The sequence below is a fragment of the Dendrobates tinctorius genome, unplaced genomic scaffold (genome assembly GCF_039654945.1).
Source record: "Dendrobates tinctorius isolate UK_male_01 unplaced genomic scaffold, ASM3965494v1 ptg000157l, whole genome shotgun sequence".
Classification (NCBI taxonomy): Eukaryota; Metazoa; Chordata; class Amphibia; order Anura; family Dendrobatidae; genus Dendrobates; species Dendrobates tinctorius.
In genome coordinates, this window is record NW_027361824.1 from 3,040,114 (window position 1) to 3,056,201 (window position 16,088).

Genomic DNA, 16,088 nt, shown 5'->3' on the forward strand with positions numbered 1-16,088 from the left:
CCTATGCTCGGTGGATATTCAAGATGCCTACCTGCACGTTCCCATCTTTCATGCGTACCAGAGATTCCTTCGTTTTGCCATTCAGGGGCTTCACTTCCAATTCACGGTGCTACCGTTCGGCTTAGCCACTGCCCCCAGGGTTTTTACCAAAATCATCGCAACAGCGATGGCCATTTTACGCAGCAGGGGCATCCTCATCATTCCCTATTTAGACGACATTTTCATAAAGGCCGCAACCCCCACGGCATGTCAGGAAAGGCTACAGATCACCCTGGACACTCGCACCACGAAGTCCTCTCTAATCCCGGTCCAACCTCTTGTGTTTCTTGGAATGCTCTTCGACACCGCCCAAGCAAAGGTCTTCCTTCCCAAGGAAAAATCCTAGCTCTCCTGTGCACAGTACAGTCTCTCAGAGGTTACTCTCCCCGCTCCCTACGTTTTTGCATGAGTGTACTAGGCAATTTGTTGCTTCAATGGAAGCAGTTCCATTTGCTCAGTTTCACACGCGCCCTCTCCAACTTTTCCTTCTGGCGCGATGTGACAAATCGATTCATTCCCTGGAACGGGTGGTCTCGATTCCACTGTGGATAAAACAGTCTCTGCTATGATGGGAGCGTTCTCGGTTGGTCCAACTCGGGAGGTCCTTTCTTCCCATTCATTGGAAGATAATAACAACGGATGCCAGCCTCCTCGGCTGGGGAGCAGTGTTCCAAGACTTGACGGTCCAGGGTCGGTGGTCAGCTCAGGAATCTTCCTTTACCATCAACATTCTAGAGCTTCGAGCAATATTTCTTTCCCTGCTACATTGGCAGGAGATCCTTCACAGTTGTCCGATTCGAGTCCAGTCGGACAACGCCATGGCGGTGGCGTACATCAACCACCAAGGGGGGACTCTAAGTCGGGCAGTGATGTCAGAAGTCACTCGGATCTTGTCCTGGGCCGAGCAGCATGTTCCAGCAATCTCCGCAGTGCTCATACCAGGAGTCAAAAACTGGGCGGCAGATTTTCTCAGCCGAGAAGGCCTTGCCACAAGCGAATGGTCTCTGAATCCGTCAGTCTTTCACAGGATCTGCCTCAGATGGGGAATTCCTGATGTCGATCTAATTGGTGTCCAGACTCAATCACAAAGTTCCGCAGTTCATGTCCATATCTTACGACATGCTAGCAATCGGATGCGATGCGCTAGCTACTTCTTGGGCACAGTACTCCCTTCCATACCTGTTTCCACCTCTACCGCTGATTCCCAGGGTAGTCAATAAGATCCAAGCAGAGGGAATTCCCGTCATCCTCATCGCCCCGGACTGGCCAAGAAGACCCTTGTACGCGGAGTTGGTCAACCTTCTAGCGGACACTACATAGAGACTTCCGGATCGCACGGACCTTTTGTCGCAGGGGCCCCTCTTCCAGTTCTCAGTCGCTTAATTTAACGGCATGGCTGTTGAAGCCACATTTTTGAAATCAGCTGGTTTCTCCGATCATGTCATCCAAACTATGATTAAAGCAAGGAAGTGTTCGTCTTCCCGAATTTACCACCGAACATGGAAAGTTTACTTCCGCTGGTGGGAAGCCCACCTAACTGCTCCAATGGAGTTTCATCTTCCTCCAATCTTGTCCTCTCTACAGTCGGGTCTGGAGTCCGGACTGTCCCTTAGTACTATTAAGAGACATGTTTCGGCTCTGTCTGTTTTGCTCCAGAGGAATTTGGCCATTCGCCGACAGCTCAAAACATTCATCCAGGGAGTTGCTCACTCCGTTCCCACTTACCAGCAACCAGTGGATCCCTGGGATCTTAATCTGGTACTTGACGTCTTACAGGAGTCTCAGTTTGTACCACTGCGTGAGATTTCTCCCAGATTCCTTTCCTGGAAGGTCACTTTCTTGGTCGCTATCACTTGGATTAGACGGGTCTCCGAGCTTGCAGCACTCTCTTGTCGTTCTCCTTACATGATCTTTCGCCAGGACAAGGTGGTCCTATGCCTGGTCCCATCCTTTCTTCCCAAGGTGGTTTCCGGTTTTCATCTGAATGAGTACATTGTGCTTCCATCTTTTTGTTCGTCTGTCTCACCCCCGAGAACGGTCTTTGCACAAACTGGATCTAGTAAGAGCTCTACGAGTTTATCTGTCCAGGACTGAGCCTTTTTGGTGCTCAGATTCCCTGTTCATTATCCCAGAGGGTTCACGAAGGGGTTTCCCTGCGACCCGATCTACCATTGCTCGATGGATCCGTTCCACCGTTATGGAAGCTTACCGTCTAAGAGGTAGAGCACGTCCACCGAGGATTACGGCACACTTCATCCTTTTGGTGGGGGCCTCCTGGGGCAGTTCACCATCAGGCATCGACCTCGCAGCTCTGCAAAGCTGCCACCTGGGCTTCCATTCATAGTTTCACCAAATTCTAGAAGGTTCACACTCATGTGCTTCATCTGTTTCTCGGAGCCTTCATTGGGGGACACAGCACCCACCCTTGTTTACTGTTTGTTTTTATCAGGTTCTGCTGTTAACTGTTACGTTCATTCTGTTATGTTCTCTGCTTTCTCACTAACTGAATAGCTTTCTGCCAGTTGGTGGGCATATACTGCTGCGGAGGAGCTAACCCTTTTTTTTGCATAGTGTCAACCTCCTAGTGGCAGCAGCATACACCCATGGTTTCCTGTGTCCCCCAATGAAGGCCCCGAGAAACAGATTTTACGGTGAATACCCAAAATCTTGTTTTCCGTGTGTGGTTCCACTTTTACTCCCCAGCAACTTGCCCACTGTCTTGGGGTCATACTCCGAGCTTTCATTCGCCCCCCCCACATCCGATCACTGGCTCGCTCTTGTTATCTACACTTCAAAAACATTTCTAGAATTCGATCTTTTCTTACTTTCAACTCTGCAATAACTCTTACTGTTTCTCGTATTCATTCTCGTCTGGATTATTGTAACTCTCTACTAATCGGCCTCTCTCTAACCAAACCCTCCCCCCTCCAATCTGTCTTGAATGCTGCAGCCGGAATCATATTCCTCACCAATCGTTACACCGATTCCTCTACCTTGCACCAATCATATATACATGTTGTGTGTAATGTGCATATATGTCTGATTTATATTTGAGTGTAATGTCTGTATATATGATATTGGGCAACTCTCCCAGAATATTCTGGAGCCTCCTGGAGAAGAGATGCCTCCAGGTGTTTTGGTAAATATCCCGGAATTGTCTGAGTATTTACGTTGTCTGATGCCAGGTCGCTTCGTCATTGGGAGGAGGCTCGTAGCTCTCCCCAGGGGGTGTAGAAGGAGCACTGATGGACCGTGGTCCAGATGTTGTAGAATGAGCGTGGTCATGGCGTGGTCCAGGGGGTTTAGAAGGCGCATGGGCGGGCCGTGGTCCAGGGGGTGTAGGAGTGTGGAAGAACCGCGGTCCAGGGGATGTAGAAGGCGCGTAGTCAGACCGTAATACAGGGGGTGTGGAAGGAACTTGGTCAGGCCGCAGTACAAGGGGGTGTAGAAGGAGTGTGGTCGTGCCGCGGTCCAGGGCGTGTAGAAGTAAAGTAGGCGGACCATGGTCCAGCAGGGGTATAGAAGGAGCTTGGGCGGGTTGTGGTCCAGGGGGGTGTAGAAAGAGCTTGGGCGGGCCACGGTCCAGGGGTGTACAAGGAGCGTAGTCGGACCTTGTTCTCGGAGCTTCTGGTGATCTATATCTCACATCAATGCCCGGCCCATACAAGATAAGAAACAATTGCACTAACCATGAGTGAGAGACGTCCAGGAGAGCGGCCCCACAGGAGCTGACAATCTACCAGGGAAGGGTAGAGCTGTCAGGTGAAAGGGAGAAGCTGCATCTGGTGGTTGTCGGCTTTTCTGAAGAGGAGAGATGTCAGGTCACTTTTGAAGGTGGGAGAAAGTCTGACGGGATGAGTGAGATTCTGAGTACAAGGGAAGCACAGGAGAAACCTTGTAGATGTTCATGTGAGGAGAGCGAAGAGGGAGATCTTATGATCATGCATGGGGAGGTATCAGGAGATCATGGAGGGATCAGGTTGAGGGTTATCTGGTATGAATTGAATTCTCTGAGTAGTGGAGGGACCTGTATAAGAGGTGGATTAACTGGGCAGCAGGATGGATCTGAGGGGCGCAAAAATTTGCAAGCTACAGAACAAACAAACTCATGGGCGAGGTGGATTTTCTAAGCCGTGCGTCAGTGTGAGCAGCACAGAACCGGGAACGGTGATACAGCAGAGCTGGACTATTGGGCAGCTGGATATGTAGGAAGCTCCAGATGTAGCAGAGCCAAATGTGCCTAATGCACTAGAATAGCAGAGTAGAAGATGCGGCAGCACCAGAGTAACTGAAGCAAGTTTGTTATTGGGTAACTAGACACTGCAGAGTTGTAGGTGCGGCAGGAAAGCAGAGATGAGTTTACCTACAGCTGCCCGATGAGGGTGTTACGCTAGAGGTATCAGGACTGAGCTTGGTAATATTAGATGGTTGCAAGATAGCAATCTGGAGCAGCTGAGCCAATAATCGTGGGCCCGGCTGGAGCTGAACACAGTGGAGCAAAGCCCGGCGCTGGAGTCTGGACAGGTGAGTAGCAGAAATATCGTAGTGATGAGCAGATCTACCAAAGCTATAAAAAGTCAAATTCGCCAAATCGCACAGATTTTCCTGTGAAACTTTTTTGCCGCAAAGTTATTCTCTGCAAATGAAATGTCTGGAGAGACACCAGACACAAGATGTGAAAACACAACAACTTATACTTGCTTGTCTAGCCCCTCTGTTGTTGGGTCCTCAGAGCCGCCTCATCCTTCCGCAGTCACAATCTGCATCTCCTGGCCTGTTCACTCTAAGGTTGGGACTTCCGGGCCTTGGTGGTCGCTGCACGTCACACTTTGGGATGTCGTAGACTTGTGATGCACAGTAACATCTAACACCTGCTCAAAAGTGAAAAGTTTGTAGCCATGACAGCAGAAAGAAGAGGCCCTGAGGACTGTACGGTGAGCCGTGTGCTTGAATATAAGGCTTTATTTTTAACACTTTTGCTGATTGTCTATGGTTTATGCAATTAAAGAGGAAAGTGGAGTAACCATAAACCACAATAGAATGTAGAAAAGATAAAAAATAGATCTTTATTATCACACATTAAAACAATATCAAACATTTATAAACACATAGTAGAGGTAGATATAGAAGGAATAATCCCAGTGTAGCGCAAGGTAAGCATCCCTACATATAAGGTGACAGCAAGCAGAAGAACCATGTGCTGCAAATAAAATTAAGGCTTAATCTAGACACCAAAATGTACTGTGCAACTTATCCAGAGACAATGTCTCTATATTTATACCTAAAACATCCGGGTGCTATATATAACATAATGCCAAGATAATGTAAGCAGTTTCTGGCTCAAAGAGATATATCAATCAATTCTGGGATCATACCCAATATCCATAATGCTTATGCCACTTACCCATAGGGGAATAATAATGCAGGGAGGATACCGCGCTCAACCCCGACGCGCGTTTCTCCTCGGCTTTCTCAAGGGGAGGTGCCTATCTATCCTCAAGCACCCATATATAAATGCGGCGTTCCAGGTGTTGCTGATCAAAAGCGGCGCATGCCCGGTGTAGCCGCATGGTGCGTGTGTGGTGAAAAAGCACCACTAGACGTCATCAACACGCGCGCAACCCACAGTGTGATGACCGGAGCATTGCGACCAGTGACGGGCACACCGCACATGCGCTCAAGATCAGCGCCATTTTCTCAGAGACACGCTGCAGGCGGTCATAATGGTGGGGTCTGAACAAATCATCAGGCTGCTCACAAGCAAGATAATAGAGGGAGAGAGGGGAACGTCATATTAGGATAACAATCCATAATTACTAAGACAAGAAGGTCCAGAAAGTCCCCCAATATATAATTATAACAATATGCATCCAATCAAAAAAATGAAGTACCATAGTATGACGCCATATACAGAGGGACGATAATCTGGGTAAGCTCGCTAAAAAAGTGGTATTGAACATGGATCATAAGAAAATTCCGCCATCATAAAATACACTTTAAAGGGAAAAAACATTCTAAATACATATAAAGTAGAGACAAAATATACCCCAGATCATAAATATAAATGGCATTATGATACATGTATTAAACTTAAAATACAATAGATATCATGATATATAATACTACAGAGCATCATGCAATCGCTATTGAATAGCAATGTTTATGGTTTAGCAAAATTTACCTGAATCTGTTGAAAGCGAATTTTCAAAAGTCCATATAGGCAAAAAAGGCAGACTTTTTTTTGCATTCTAGTAGAATTAATTCCCACTCGTCTCTAATCGTTCTTCATGTTCTTCCATATATAATTTTCCATTCACTTCTTGTTTTTCTCTAATTCCTCAGGTTCACGACTTTCAAGGTTAAAGATTTCTTTGGAGGACAATGGTTCTTCTCATCGATGACCCCCTGAAGATGGAGCAGGACAGAAGCCACATGGCTGCTCGGATATTAGACCTCACCCTGGAGATGATCTACTGGATCACTGGAGAGGTGAGAGCTTGACATCACATCACTAGGAATAAAGCAGGGAAATGACAGGAAAGGTGAAGGATCCTTAGAATAGATGTAGTGATCGGCGTCTCCCCATACACAGGATCACACAGTAGTGAAGACGTCGTCTGGGGAGTGTGTGACCCCTCGTGTGTCAGGAGGACGGAGCAGGACCCCGAGTGACCTCACCGAGCCTCCACCTCATTCACTGATACATGAGCAGAAGATCCTAGAACTGACCCACAGGATCACTGAGCTGCTGAGCGGAGAGGTGAGCGCTGCCGGGAATGCTGGGACATTATATAATAACGCCGGGGGAGGGGTCTGCTAATGGCGGATTATTGTGTGTGTCAGGTTCCTATAAGGTGTCAGGACGTCACCGTCTATTTCTCCATGGAGGAGTGGGAGTATTTAGAAGGACACAAGGAAATGTACAAGGACGTCATGATGGAGGATCACCGGCACCTCACATCTCCGGGTAAGAGGAGACTACTGATCGTAGAGGAGAGGCCGGGTCTGAGGTCACCTGGACTCCCCCATCATCTGATCATCACATGTAGATGATGTATTTAGGCCTCTGTGTATTTTCTGTAGATGGGTCCAGTCCGAGAAATCCACCAGAGAGAAGTCCCAGTCCTCTGTATTCCGAGGAATGTGCAGAGGAGAAGCCGAATGTCCTGGATTATCAGGTAGATGGAGCTGAGGTTTCTGGAAATCCTCTATATATCGATGTAATGAAGTTTTCTACTAACCTCCAGCAGCAGTGGAGTGTAGGCGCGTGTTGGCTAGGGTCAGTAGGGTCTGAAAATATTTTCTGGTTTAGGAATGTCCACGTTAAAACTATATGTTTAAAAAAACATTGACGATGTCATAAAGTCGAAGACGCTGTCGTGGTAAAAAGAACTCGTCTTTCAAGTTGCAAAGTATAGTTGTTCTGTTTATTGTTCAGAGATCCAAAAACCTGACGACGTTCTGCTCCAATTATGACCTTTCCCAAACATCGCATGGCAGGAGCTGATAACAGTGCAGAAAAAAAGCGGAGTGAGTGGCGGTGTAATATAGTTATAGGATACGCCAGTATCAGAACATTTTCTAAGTCTTTGATTAGGATTAAATCTGTGTCGGCGACTTCCTGAAAAATTTTTTTTTCTGTTCTGTAAAAGATCATTTTATGCTGCACACTAAAACTCTTATGATGGTGCGTAGGATATTTGGTGGATTCTTGATCCCCGTCTGATCCCCACATGACGAGATTCTTCTTCTTTTAGGGTAGATTGATTGTTGACTCCTGGGGAATTTTGACCTTTTACTGGATATGATATTCTTTCTTTCTTTTTTTTTCTCTTAGGTCTTTAATATTGTGACCTTGCCGGAATCTCCTGATGGAACGACAGATGGATTCGAAGAACCTGTATCAGAATCCACGAATGGTAAGAGCCTTTCGTAGATCCATGTAAAGCGCCATGAAATAAATGGCGCCATAATAATAAATGACATTAATGTATTTTTGGGATCATTCTTATTCGTTCTGCTGGTTTTCCTACAGATCACATGTCTATGGCAGAGAAACCGGCTGATCTTTTGCTGAATTCCTTGTTTAGTGAGTTGGATTAGTTTATTTCATTTTCTTGTTTTACTACAAAGTTAAGAGAAATATTTATTAAATATTAGAAAATTTATTAAATTTTTATACTGTTACCTGTACAAAGTTATATTATACAGCCGAGGTTTACAAGCTGTGGTACTGAAACCTCATGTACCAGTCTCTAAGCAGTATTGGGGTTTGTAGACTTGTCTTTTAGGTTGTTGGCATCCATGTTCCAATATGTAGAGGTATCGGGATCCATGGATCGGTCTGTAGGAGGTATCGGGGTCTATGGACCGGTCTGTAGGAGGTATCGGGGTCCATGGACCGGTCTGTAGGAGGTATCGGGCTCCATGGACCGGTCTGTAGGCGGTATCTGGGCTCCATGGATCGGTCTGTAGGAGGTATTGGGGTCCATGGACCGGTCTGTAGGAGGTATCGGGGTCCATGGACCGGTCTGTAGGAGGTATCTGGGCACCATGGACCGGTCTGTAGGAGGTATCTGGGCTCCATGGACCGGTCTGTAGGAGGTATCTGGGCTCCATGGACCGGTCTGTAGGAGGTATCTGGGCTCCATGGACCGGTCTGTAGGAGGTATCCGGCTCCATGGACCGGTCTGTAGGAGGTATCGGGCTCCATGGACCGGTCTGTAGGAGGTATCGGGCTCCATGGACCGGTCTGTAGGAGGTCAGATTTGGAGGAGTTCCCAGTAACTATTGAGACACCACAGGATCCAGTTTTGGGCTTTTTATTTTTTGTTACATTCGGAGTGACATACTAGACTGTAGGTCATGTAGAACAAAAAGCTGCCCACTTGTGTGGTTTGTACACGACGAGGCTTATCCACCCTCATTCATCAGAACTGTCTTACAGGAAAACTGTCGGTGATGTTCGTAACAATTACAGATAGACTTTGATTTGTCCAGAGCCGCCAATAGCAGCTCAGCTTTTATTATAGGAGAGCAGTGTAATAAGTCACCGGGGCCCATGGTATCCTCTGAGGGCTATTGTGTGACAGCAGTAACGTTTTAGATGACTGTTTCCATTATGCGCATTAGATTCAATAAAGTCTTGTGATCGCGGAGGTCTCTGAACGCACAGACTCATTCACAGGAACACTCTGCTGTTTTGCTGTTTACATACTTTAATGTGGAAGGTACAGTGATTTGCGAAAGTATTCATCCCCACTCAACCCCTTGGCTTTTTACCTATTTTGTTACATTACAACCTGTGTGTAAATATTTTTGTAGTCCGATTTGTTTGTGATGTATACCCACTAAATAATCCAAGTTAGTGAAGTGAGCAAAATGTAGGCATAAATTAAATTTATGGGATCAAATGCCGAAAAATTGGCATGTGCATGTATATCCACCCTTTTTTCCCCTCAAGCCCTTAAATATTTCTGGTACAAGCCGTTACCTTCATAAGTCTCATTCTTAGTGACAGGACGTCCCCATGTGTGCAATCTAAGTGTCACATGTCTTTCAGTATATACACTTTACCTTCTCTGAAAGGCCACAGAGGCTCCAACACCATTTTCAAGAGGCACCTTCAAACATCACCATGAAGACCAAGGAGATCTCCAGAAAAAAACATGAAGACCAAGGAGATCTCCAAACAATACCATGAAGGCCAAGGAGATCTCCAAACAACACCATGAAGACCAAGTAGATGTCGAAACAACACCATGAAGACCAAGTAGATGTCGAAACAACACCATGAAGGCCAAGGAGATCTCCAAACAACACCATGAAGGCCAAGGAGATCTCCAAACAACACCATGAAGGCCAAGGAGATCTCCAAACAACACCATAAAGACCAAAGAGATCTCCAAACAACACCATGAAGACCAAGGATATCTCCAAACAACTCCATGAAGAGGAGATCTCCAAACAACACCATGAAGACCAAGGAGATCTCCAAACAAGTCAGGGACAAAGTTGTTGAAAAGTAAAATTCAGGGGTTGAGTTTTAAAAAACAAATCTCCCAATTTCTGATGATTCCCTGGAGCACAATCATATCCATTATCATCACATGGAAAGAACATGGTACCACAACAAACCTGCCAAGAGTGGGTCGCCCACAAAAACTCGCAGCCTGGGCAAGGAGGACATTAATCAGAGTGGAAGCACAAAGACCAAAGGTAACCCTGAAGGAGCTGCAGAGTTCCCAAACAGAGACTGGAGTGTCTGTCCCATATTTTTTTGGCACCAGGAACAGGGAAAATGGTTCATGTTGAGGGGTAGATGGATGGTGCGAAATACAGGGATATTCTTGAGAAAAACCTGTTTCAGTCTGTCAGTGATTTGAGACTGGGACGTAGGTTCACCTTCTAACAAGACAATGACCCAAAGCATACTGCTAAAGCAATAGAAGTTGTGGAGCGGCCGAGTCACAGCCCAGACCTTAATCCAATGGAGAATCTGTGGTCAGATTTGAAGATCGCTGTTCACCAGAGGGAATCCTCTAGTGAGTAGGAGCTTGAGCAGTTTTACCTTGCGGAAAGGGCAAAAATAACAGTGGCAAGATGTGGAAACTTCAGAGACTTATCCCAAGCGACTTGCAACTGTAATTGTCACAAAAGGAGGCTCTACAAAGTACTGACTTTAGGGAGGTGAATAGTTATGCACACTGAAGTTTACGGTAATTTTGTCCCATTTGTTGTTTGCTTCACACTCAAAAGAAAATCAAATGTTCACAGTTGTGGAACATATTCTTTACATGAACTAATGCAAAACCTCAAAAAAAAAAAAAAAAAAAAGATTCCAGGTTGTAGGAGGTGTGTGTGAATACTTTCACAAGCCACTGTACGTAACCAAGGTTCCATAGTTGCTGGGGGAAAAAGAATAAATACCATGTATTTGGACACTTCGTTGTTGTAGGCATCTAGGTGAGGAGATTCTGAGAAGCTCGAGGAAATCAACTTAAAAAATTATCACAACGGGAGGGCGTCAGCAGAATGACATGCCGCCATGTAGTGAAATCGCCTCACCTGAAGCTGCCGAGTGTCAGCAGTGAAGGGGTTAAAGGAGGGGGATGCACAGCAGCGAGCGGCGGATGGTGTCTAAAAGATAAGGTTGAAGATGGTCATTTGGACCTCTTGAAAAACATCTTTTCTGAGAACAGCTCCGTATGACCGGATGTGTTAATTCCTGGAACAATGGGCACTGGCAGGCAGATTATTCCCATGAGCTGATCCAAAAGTCCCAGCATAGCCACAAGTTTTGGTGCTTGGGTATGATGTAGATGTGAATACAGCCGTGCGCGGGACGGATTCTGTGCCCAGTTAAATAATCACAAGCGTGAGAATTTTTTTTTTTTTAGTAAGAAACTAGTTTAAGTTTTTCGAGACCCGCGCTGTAGAATTTCAGTGTTTGCCGATGTAAACTCAGAAGTGATCAACACCGAGGAGGATAATCTAATATTACAGACCAACTTGGGAATTATAAGCCTCTGTTAGGCAGGGAATAGAGCTAGGGAAGCAGAGGCTTGGGAAGTACTTCGGCACCCCCATAGCACTTAAGCGTAATTTTGAATATTAATTTTTCAGTCAAGGAGCAATATGTGCATGACAATCTTTCAGAGAGCTACATGACCATGTAAATGTTTGGGGAGGTAGATTGGTGGTGAAGGATTCTCTTTAAGCAGAAATGTGGTGTTGATTGAGTATGGGAAGGGTAGGACTCGCTTTCCAAGACCCTTTTTTGAGTTTATCATGAAAACAACCATTATTCATATGGTTTATCATGGGCAAAGATCTCTTAGATTGGAGTCATTGCTTGGGCCCCTGTCTATCAGCTTGAACATAAAGACTTTCACCCAGTGGAAAAAGCGGATCTTCAAAGAAACCGCCAAACCATGCTCTGTGAAATCAAAAACGCCCAGCTCGCTTCACGAAAAGAAAGACCTCCCCAAAAAAAGAGCGTTTCCCAAAGCAGTTTCCACTTGAAAAACCTGTGGTTTAGTTAAACTCTGTGTGAACACGGCCTTAGACTATGTGCACACAACGTCTTCTAAACGCCGTTGTTTGCCACGAGTGCTCGGCACCGCCTAAGGCTATGTTTTCACATATGAGTTCTAAGGCTAAGTTCACACGTTGCGGAAAATTTCTACTGCCGATTTGGTTATAAATCCACAACAAAATCCCCAAGTAACACATGCAGATTTAGTTGTGGGTTTGGCTGCGGTTTTCTCCCTGCTCCATTTACTAAATATTGATTAGGGTGAAAACCGCAATGAAAATCCCCATAATTGGTGCCGAAGATTTACTCGTAGTGTAAATTGCTGCGAATTCTCGGTGCAGAATCCGCACGGTAAATCCGTGAAATTGGCGTTCAAAAACCACAAGTGTAAACTTTAGGAAATTCTAATTTTTTGGGGAAGTCTTTCTTTTCCTGAAGCATTGACGTTACCTAGTTTTCAGAGGTTTGTTTCAGGATTCGCATCAGAGAAGAGCCTTGTACTTTGTTTTTGCACCGTGCGACTTTCAAAAACTTTTTAGGAAAAATAACTCGTATGAACCGCAAAGTGGATTTACTGGAGAAATACCCTGTGTGAACACAGCCTAGATTGCATCTACTGGCATGTCGCAGCCGTTAAGCAGTCGGCTTAGCCGATCGCCAGTCGTTTAGAAAGGCCGACTGCACTTTCATGCCCACAAAATGATTGTCATTGTGTGCTCATATAAAAATCTCATTGTTCTCGGTAGCACGTCTTCTTTACACTGGATAATGTGGTGCCGAGAATGACCCCTTAACCCCATCAGCCCTCAAGTCTGTTTTCATCTTCATGACAAGCTCAAATTTTTCAATTCTGACCGGTGTCACTTCATGATGTAATAACTCTAGAACGCTCGAACAGATTGCAGTCATTCTGAGAAATGTTTTTTCATGACATATTGTACTTTATGGTAGAGGTATATTTTGATCGATATCACTTGTTTATTTCTGAAAATATCGGAAATTTGGCAAAAATGTTGAATATTTTTTTAATTTTTAAGACCTTAAACCAGAGTCGTGCCACATAAAATACTTAATAAATAACATTTTCCACATGTCTACTTCACATCAGCACAATTTTCAAAACCAATTTTTTTAGGGACCGCATCACAGTTGGTGACTTTGATGTCCCTATGTAATAGAAAATGCCCACAAGTGACTCCATTTTGGAAACTAGACTCCTCGAGGAATTTATGTAGACTTGTGGTGAGCACCTTGAGCCCAAAGGTTTTTCACAGAATTTTTCAACATTGAACTGTGAAAATTACATTTTTTATTTTTCCCACAAAAATGTTGTTAGCCTTGCGATCTTTGGAAGGCAGGATGAACAAATCAACAGCAAGTAAAGAATTGGTTTCATTTATTTTCTACGCCATTCCTCGTGCGGTATAATTGATTAGGCGACTTTTGTCTGAGTCGTTGCGATTACATTGATAACAGATTTATATTTGGTTTTTATGTTTGGCACCTGTTACACACTAAAAGATGCTTTTTATTGCAAAAACTAGTTTTTGCATTGCCATATTTTGAGAGCTATAATGTTTCCGTATTTCTGCCGACAGTCATGTGAGGTCTTGTTTTTTGCGGGACGAGTTGACGTATTTATTGGTCCCATTTTCGTGCACGTGACAATTTTGGATCTCCCTTTCTATTCAGATTTTTGGGAGGCAGAATAAACAAGACCCAGCAATTCAATAATAGTTTTTTGTGTTTTTTCTATGTCGTTCCATGTGTGGTAAAATTGATAAGGCAGATTTATTCTTCTGGTCAGTACGACTACAGCGATACCTCATTTGTATTGATTTTTTTTTTTTTTTTTTTAATATTTTGGTGCTTTTACACTAACTTTTTTATAGAAAAAATTTTTGCAAAAAAAAAAAATCTCAAAAAAAAAAAAAAGAAATAATCTATTTTAAATCTTCTGTCTGAGAGTGTGAACGAGCTTAGTGTGATCTGAGCGTTAGTGCTAACTGTGGTAAGTGTGTGACTTGTGATTCAGTGACTTTGGATTCAGGGAGTTTCCAAGGGAGGTATTACTGAATTGCTGTAATATTTTATTAATACTTTTTATTTTTGCTTATCTTTTCTGTCTGGTGCAATCCCCATTAGGATGTGCTCCACTATTGCCAATGCCATCCAGTGCACGTCTTGCCGCATGTATGAAATCCTTTAACAGCCGGTCGAGGGTGCATACTGCTGTGCGAGATGTGAGCACGTTGTGCATTTGGAAGCCCAGATACTGGATCTAAATGTGCAGCTGGCAACACTGAGATCCATTGACAATATGGAAAGGAGTCTTCTGCTCACTGAGCAGACGCTCAATGGGATAGATGAGGGGGGGGATGCTAGGTTGGAGCTGCAGGACAATGAAGCAGCTAGCTGGGTGACAGTTAGAAGGCGGGGTAGAGGGAAGAGCACCAGGGAGGCTAGTCCTGATCTGGCACACCCCAATAAGTTTGCTAAGTTGGCAGATGAGGGGAGTGTTAGTGCAGGAGTAGCACTGCTGCAGCAAGGCATGTCCTCTGAAAGCCGGAGGAGTGTCTGCTCCAGTATGGGGGGAAATAGGAGAGCAGGGCAGGCCAGACAGGTTCTGGTAGTGGGAGACTCAATTATTAGGGGAACAGATAGGGCAATCTGTCACAAAGACAGGGATCGTCAAACGGTGTGCTGCCTACCTGGCGCTCGAGTCCGACACATCGCTGATCGGGTTGACAGATTACTGGGAGGGACTGGTGAGGATCCAGCGGTCATGGTGCACATTGGCACAAATGACAAAGTTAGAGGTAGGTGGTCCTTAAAGATGATTTCAGGGAATTAGGCTGCAAGCTTAAAGCAAGGACCTCCAAGGTGGTATTTTCGGAAATACTTCCTGTACCACGTGCCACGCCAGAGAGGCAACGGGAGATTAGGGAGATGCATAAGTGGGTCAGGAATTGGTGTAGGAAGGAGGGGTTTGGGTTCCTGCAGAACTGGGCCGACTTCTCAGTTGGCTACAGGTTCTACGCTAGGGACGGGCTGCACCTCAATGGGGAGGGTGCAGCTGTGCGGGGGGGAGAAAATGGCTAGGAGGTTGGAGGAGTGTTTAAACTAGGGACGGGGGGGGGAGGGTATTCCTTTTATAGGAGGGGAAGACAGTGCAGATAGAGACCTGGGCACAAATAATGACATTGGGGGTGGGGGTGGCATGGGGGGTGGGGTTAGAACACTTAATAATTTAAGAAAGAATAGAGGTACAGAGAGATACATAAAGTGCATGTATACTAATGCCAGAAGTCTCGCCAACAAGATGGAGGAACTGGAGTTAATGTTGTTGGAACATAATTATGACATGGTGGGGATATCTGAGACATGGCTGGATGAGAGCCATGACTGGGAAGATAATTTACAGGGCTATAGTCTGTTCAGAAATGACCGTACATATAAGCGAGGGGGAGGCGTGTGTTTATATGTAAAATCATCCTTAAAACCCATCCTTCGTGATAATATATATGAATCTAATGAGAATGTAGAGTCCCTGTGGGTAGAGATAAGGGGAGGGGGGGGGGAAAATAATAAATTACTGATAGGGATTTGTTATAAGTCTCCAAAGATAATGGAAGCAACAGAGAATATCCTCATAAAGCAAATAGATGAAGCAACGACTCAAGGAGAAGTCATTATTATGGGGGACTTCAACTACCCTGAAATACATTGGGGAACCGAAACCTGCAGTTCCAGCAAAGGTAATAGGTGTCTGACCGCTATGAGAGACAATTACCTTTCACAACTGGTTCAGGACCCAACAAGAGGGGGGGCACTGCTAGACCTAATATTAACCAACAGGCCAGACCGCATATCAAATGTAAGGGTTGAGGGTCACTTGGGTAATAGTGATCACAAGATAAGTTTTCATGTGTCCTGTAATAAGATGTGTAGTGGAGGGGTTACAAGGACACTAAACTTCAGGAAGGCAAATTTCCAACGGATGAGAGATGAT

The 16,088-nt window shown here is 45.0% G+C and overlaps 1 protein-coding gene across 4 annotated transcripts in view; it reads left to right on the forward strand.

Moving 5' to 3' along the window:
- Positions 1 to 16,088, forward strand: part of LOC141051511 (uncharacterized) — a 66,896-nt gene that overhangs the window by 25,253 nt on the left and 25,555 nt on the right. For all 4 annotated transcript variants that reach the window (XM_073548449.1, XM_073548448.1, XM_073548447.1 and 1 more), the window contains exons 2-7: positions 6,382 to 6,528; positions 6,632 to 6,799; positions 6,883 to 7,006; positions 7,123 to 7,217; positions 7,877 to 7,958; positions 8,075 to 8,128. In XM_073548449.1, coding sequence (XP_073404550.1) covers positions 6,421 to 6,528; positions 6,632 to 6,799; positions 6,883 to 7,006; positions 7,123 to 7,217; positions 7,877 to 7,958; positions 8,075 to 8,128 — 631 coding nt within the window. In that variant the 5' untranslated portion in view covers positions 6,382 to 6,420. The remainder of the gene's footprint in view (positions 1 to 6,381; positions 6,529 to 6,631; positions 6,800 to 6,882; positions 7,007 to 7,122; positions 7,218 to 7,876; positions 7,959 to 8,074; positions 8,129 to 16,088) is intronic.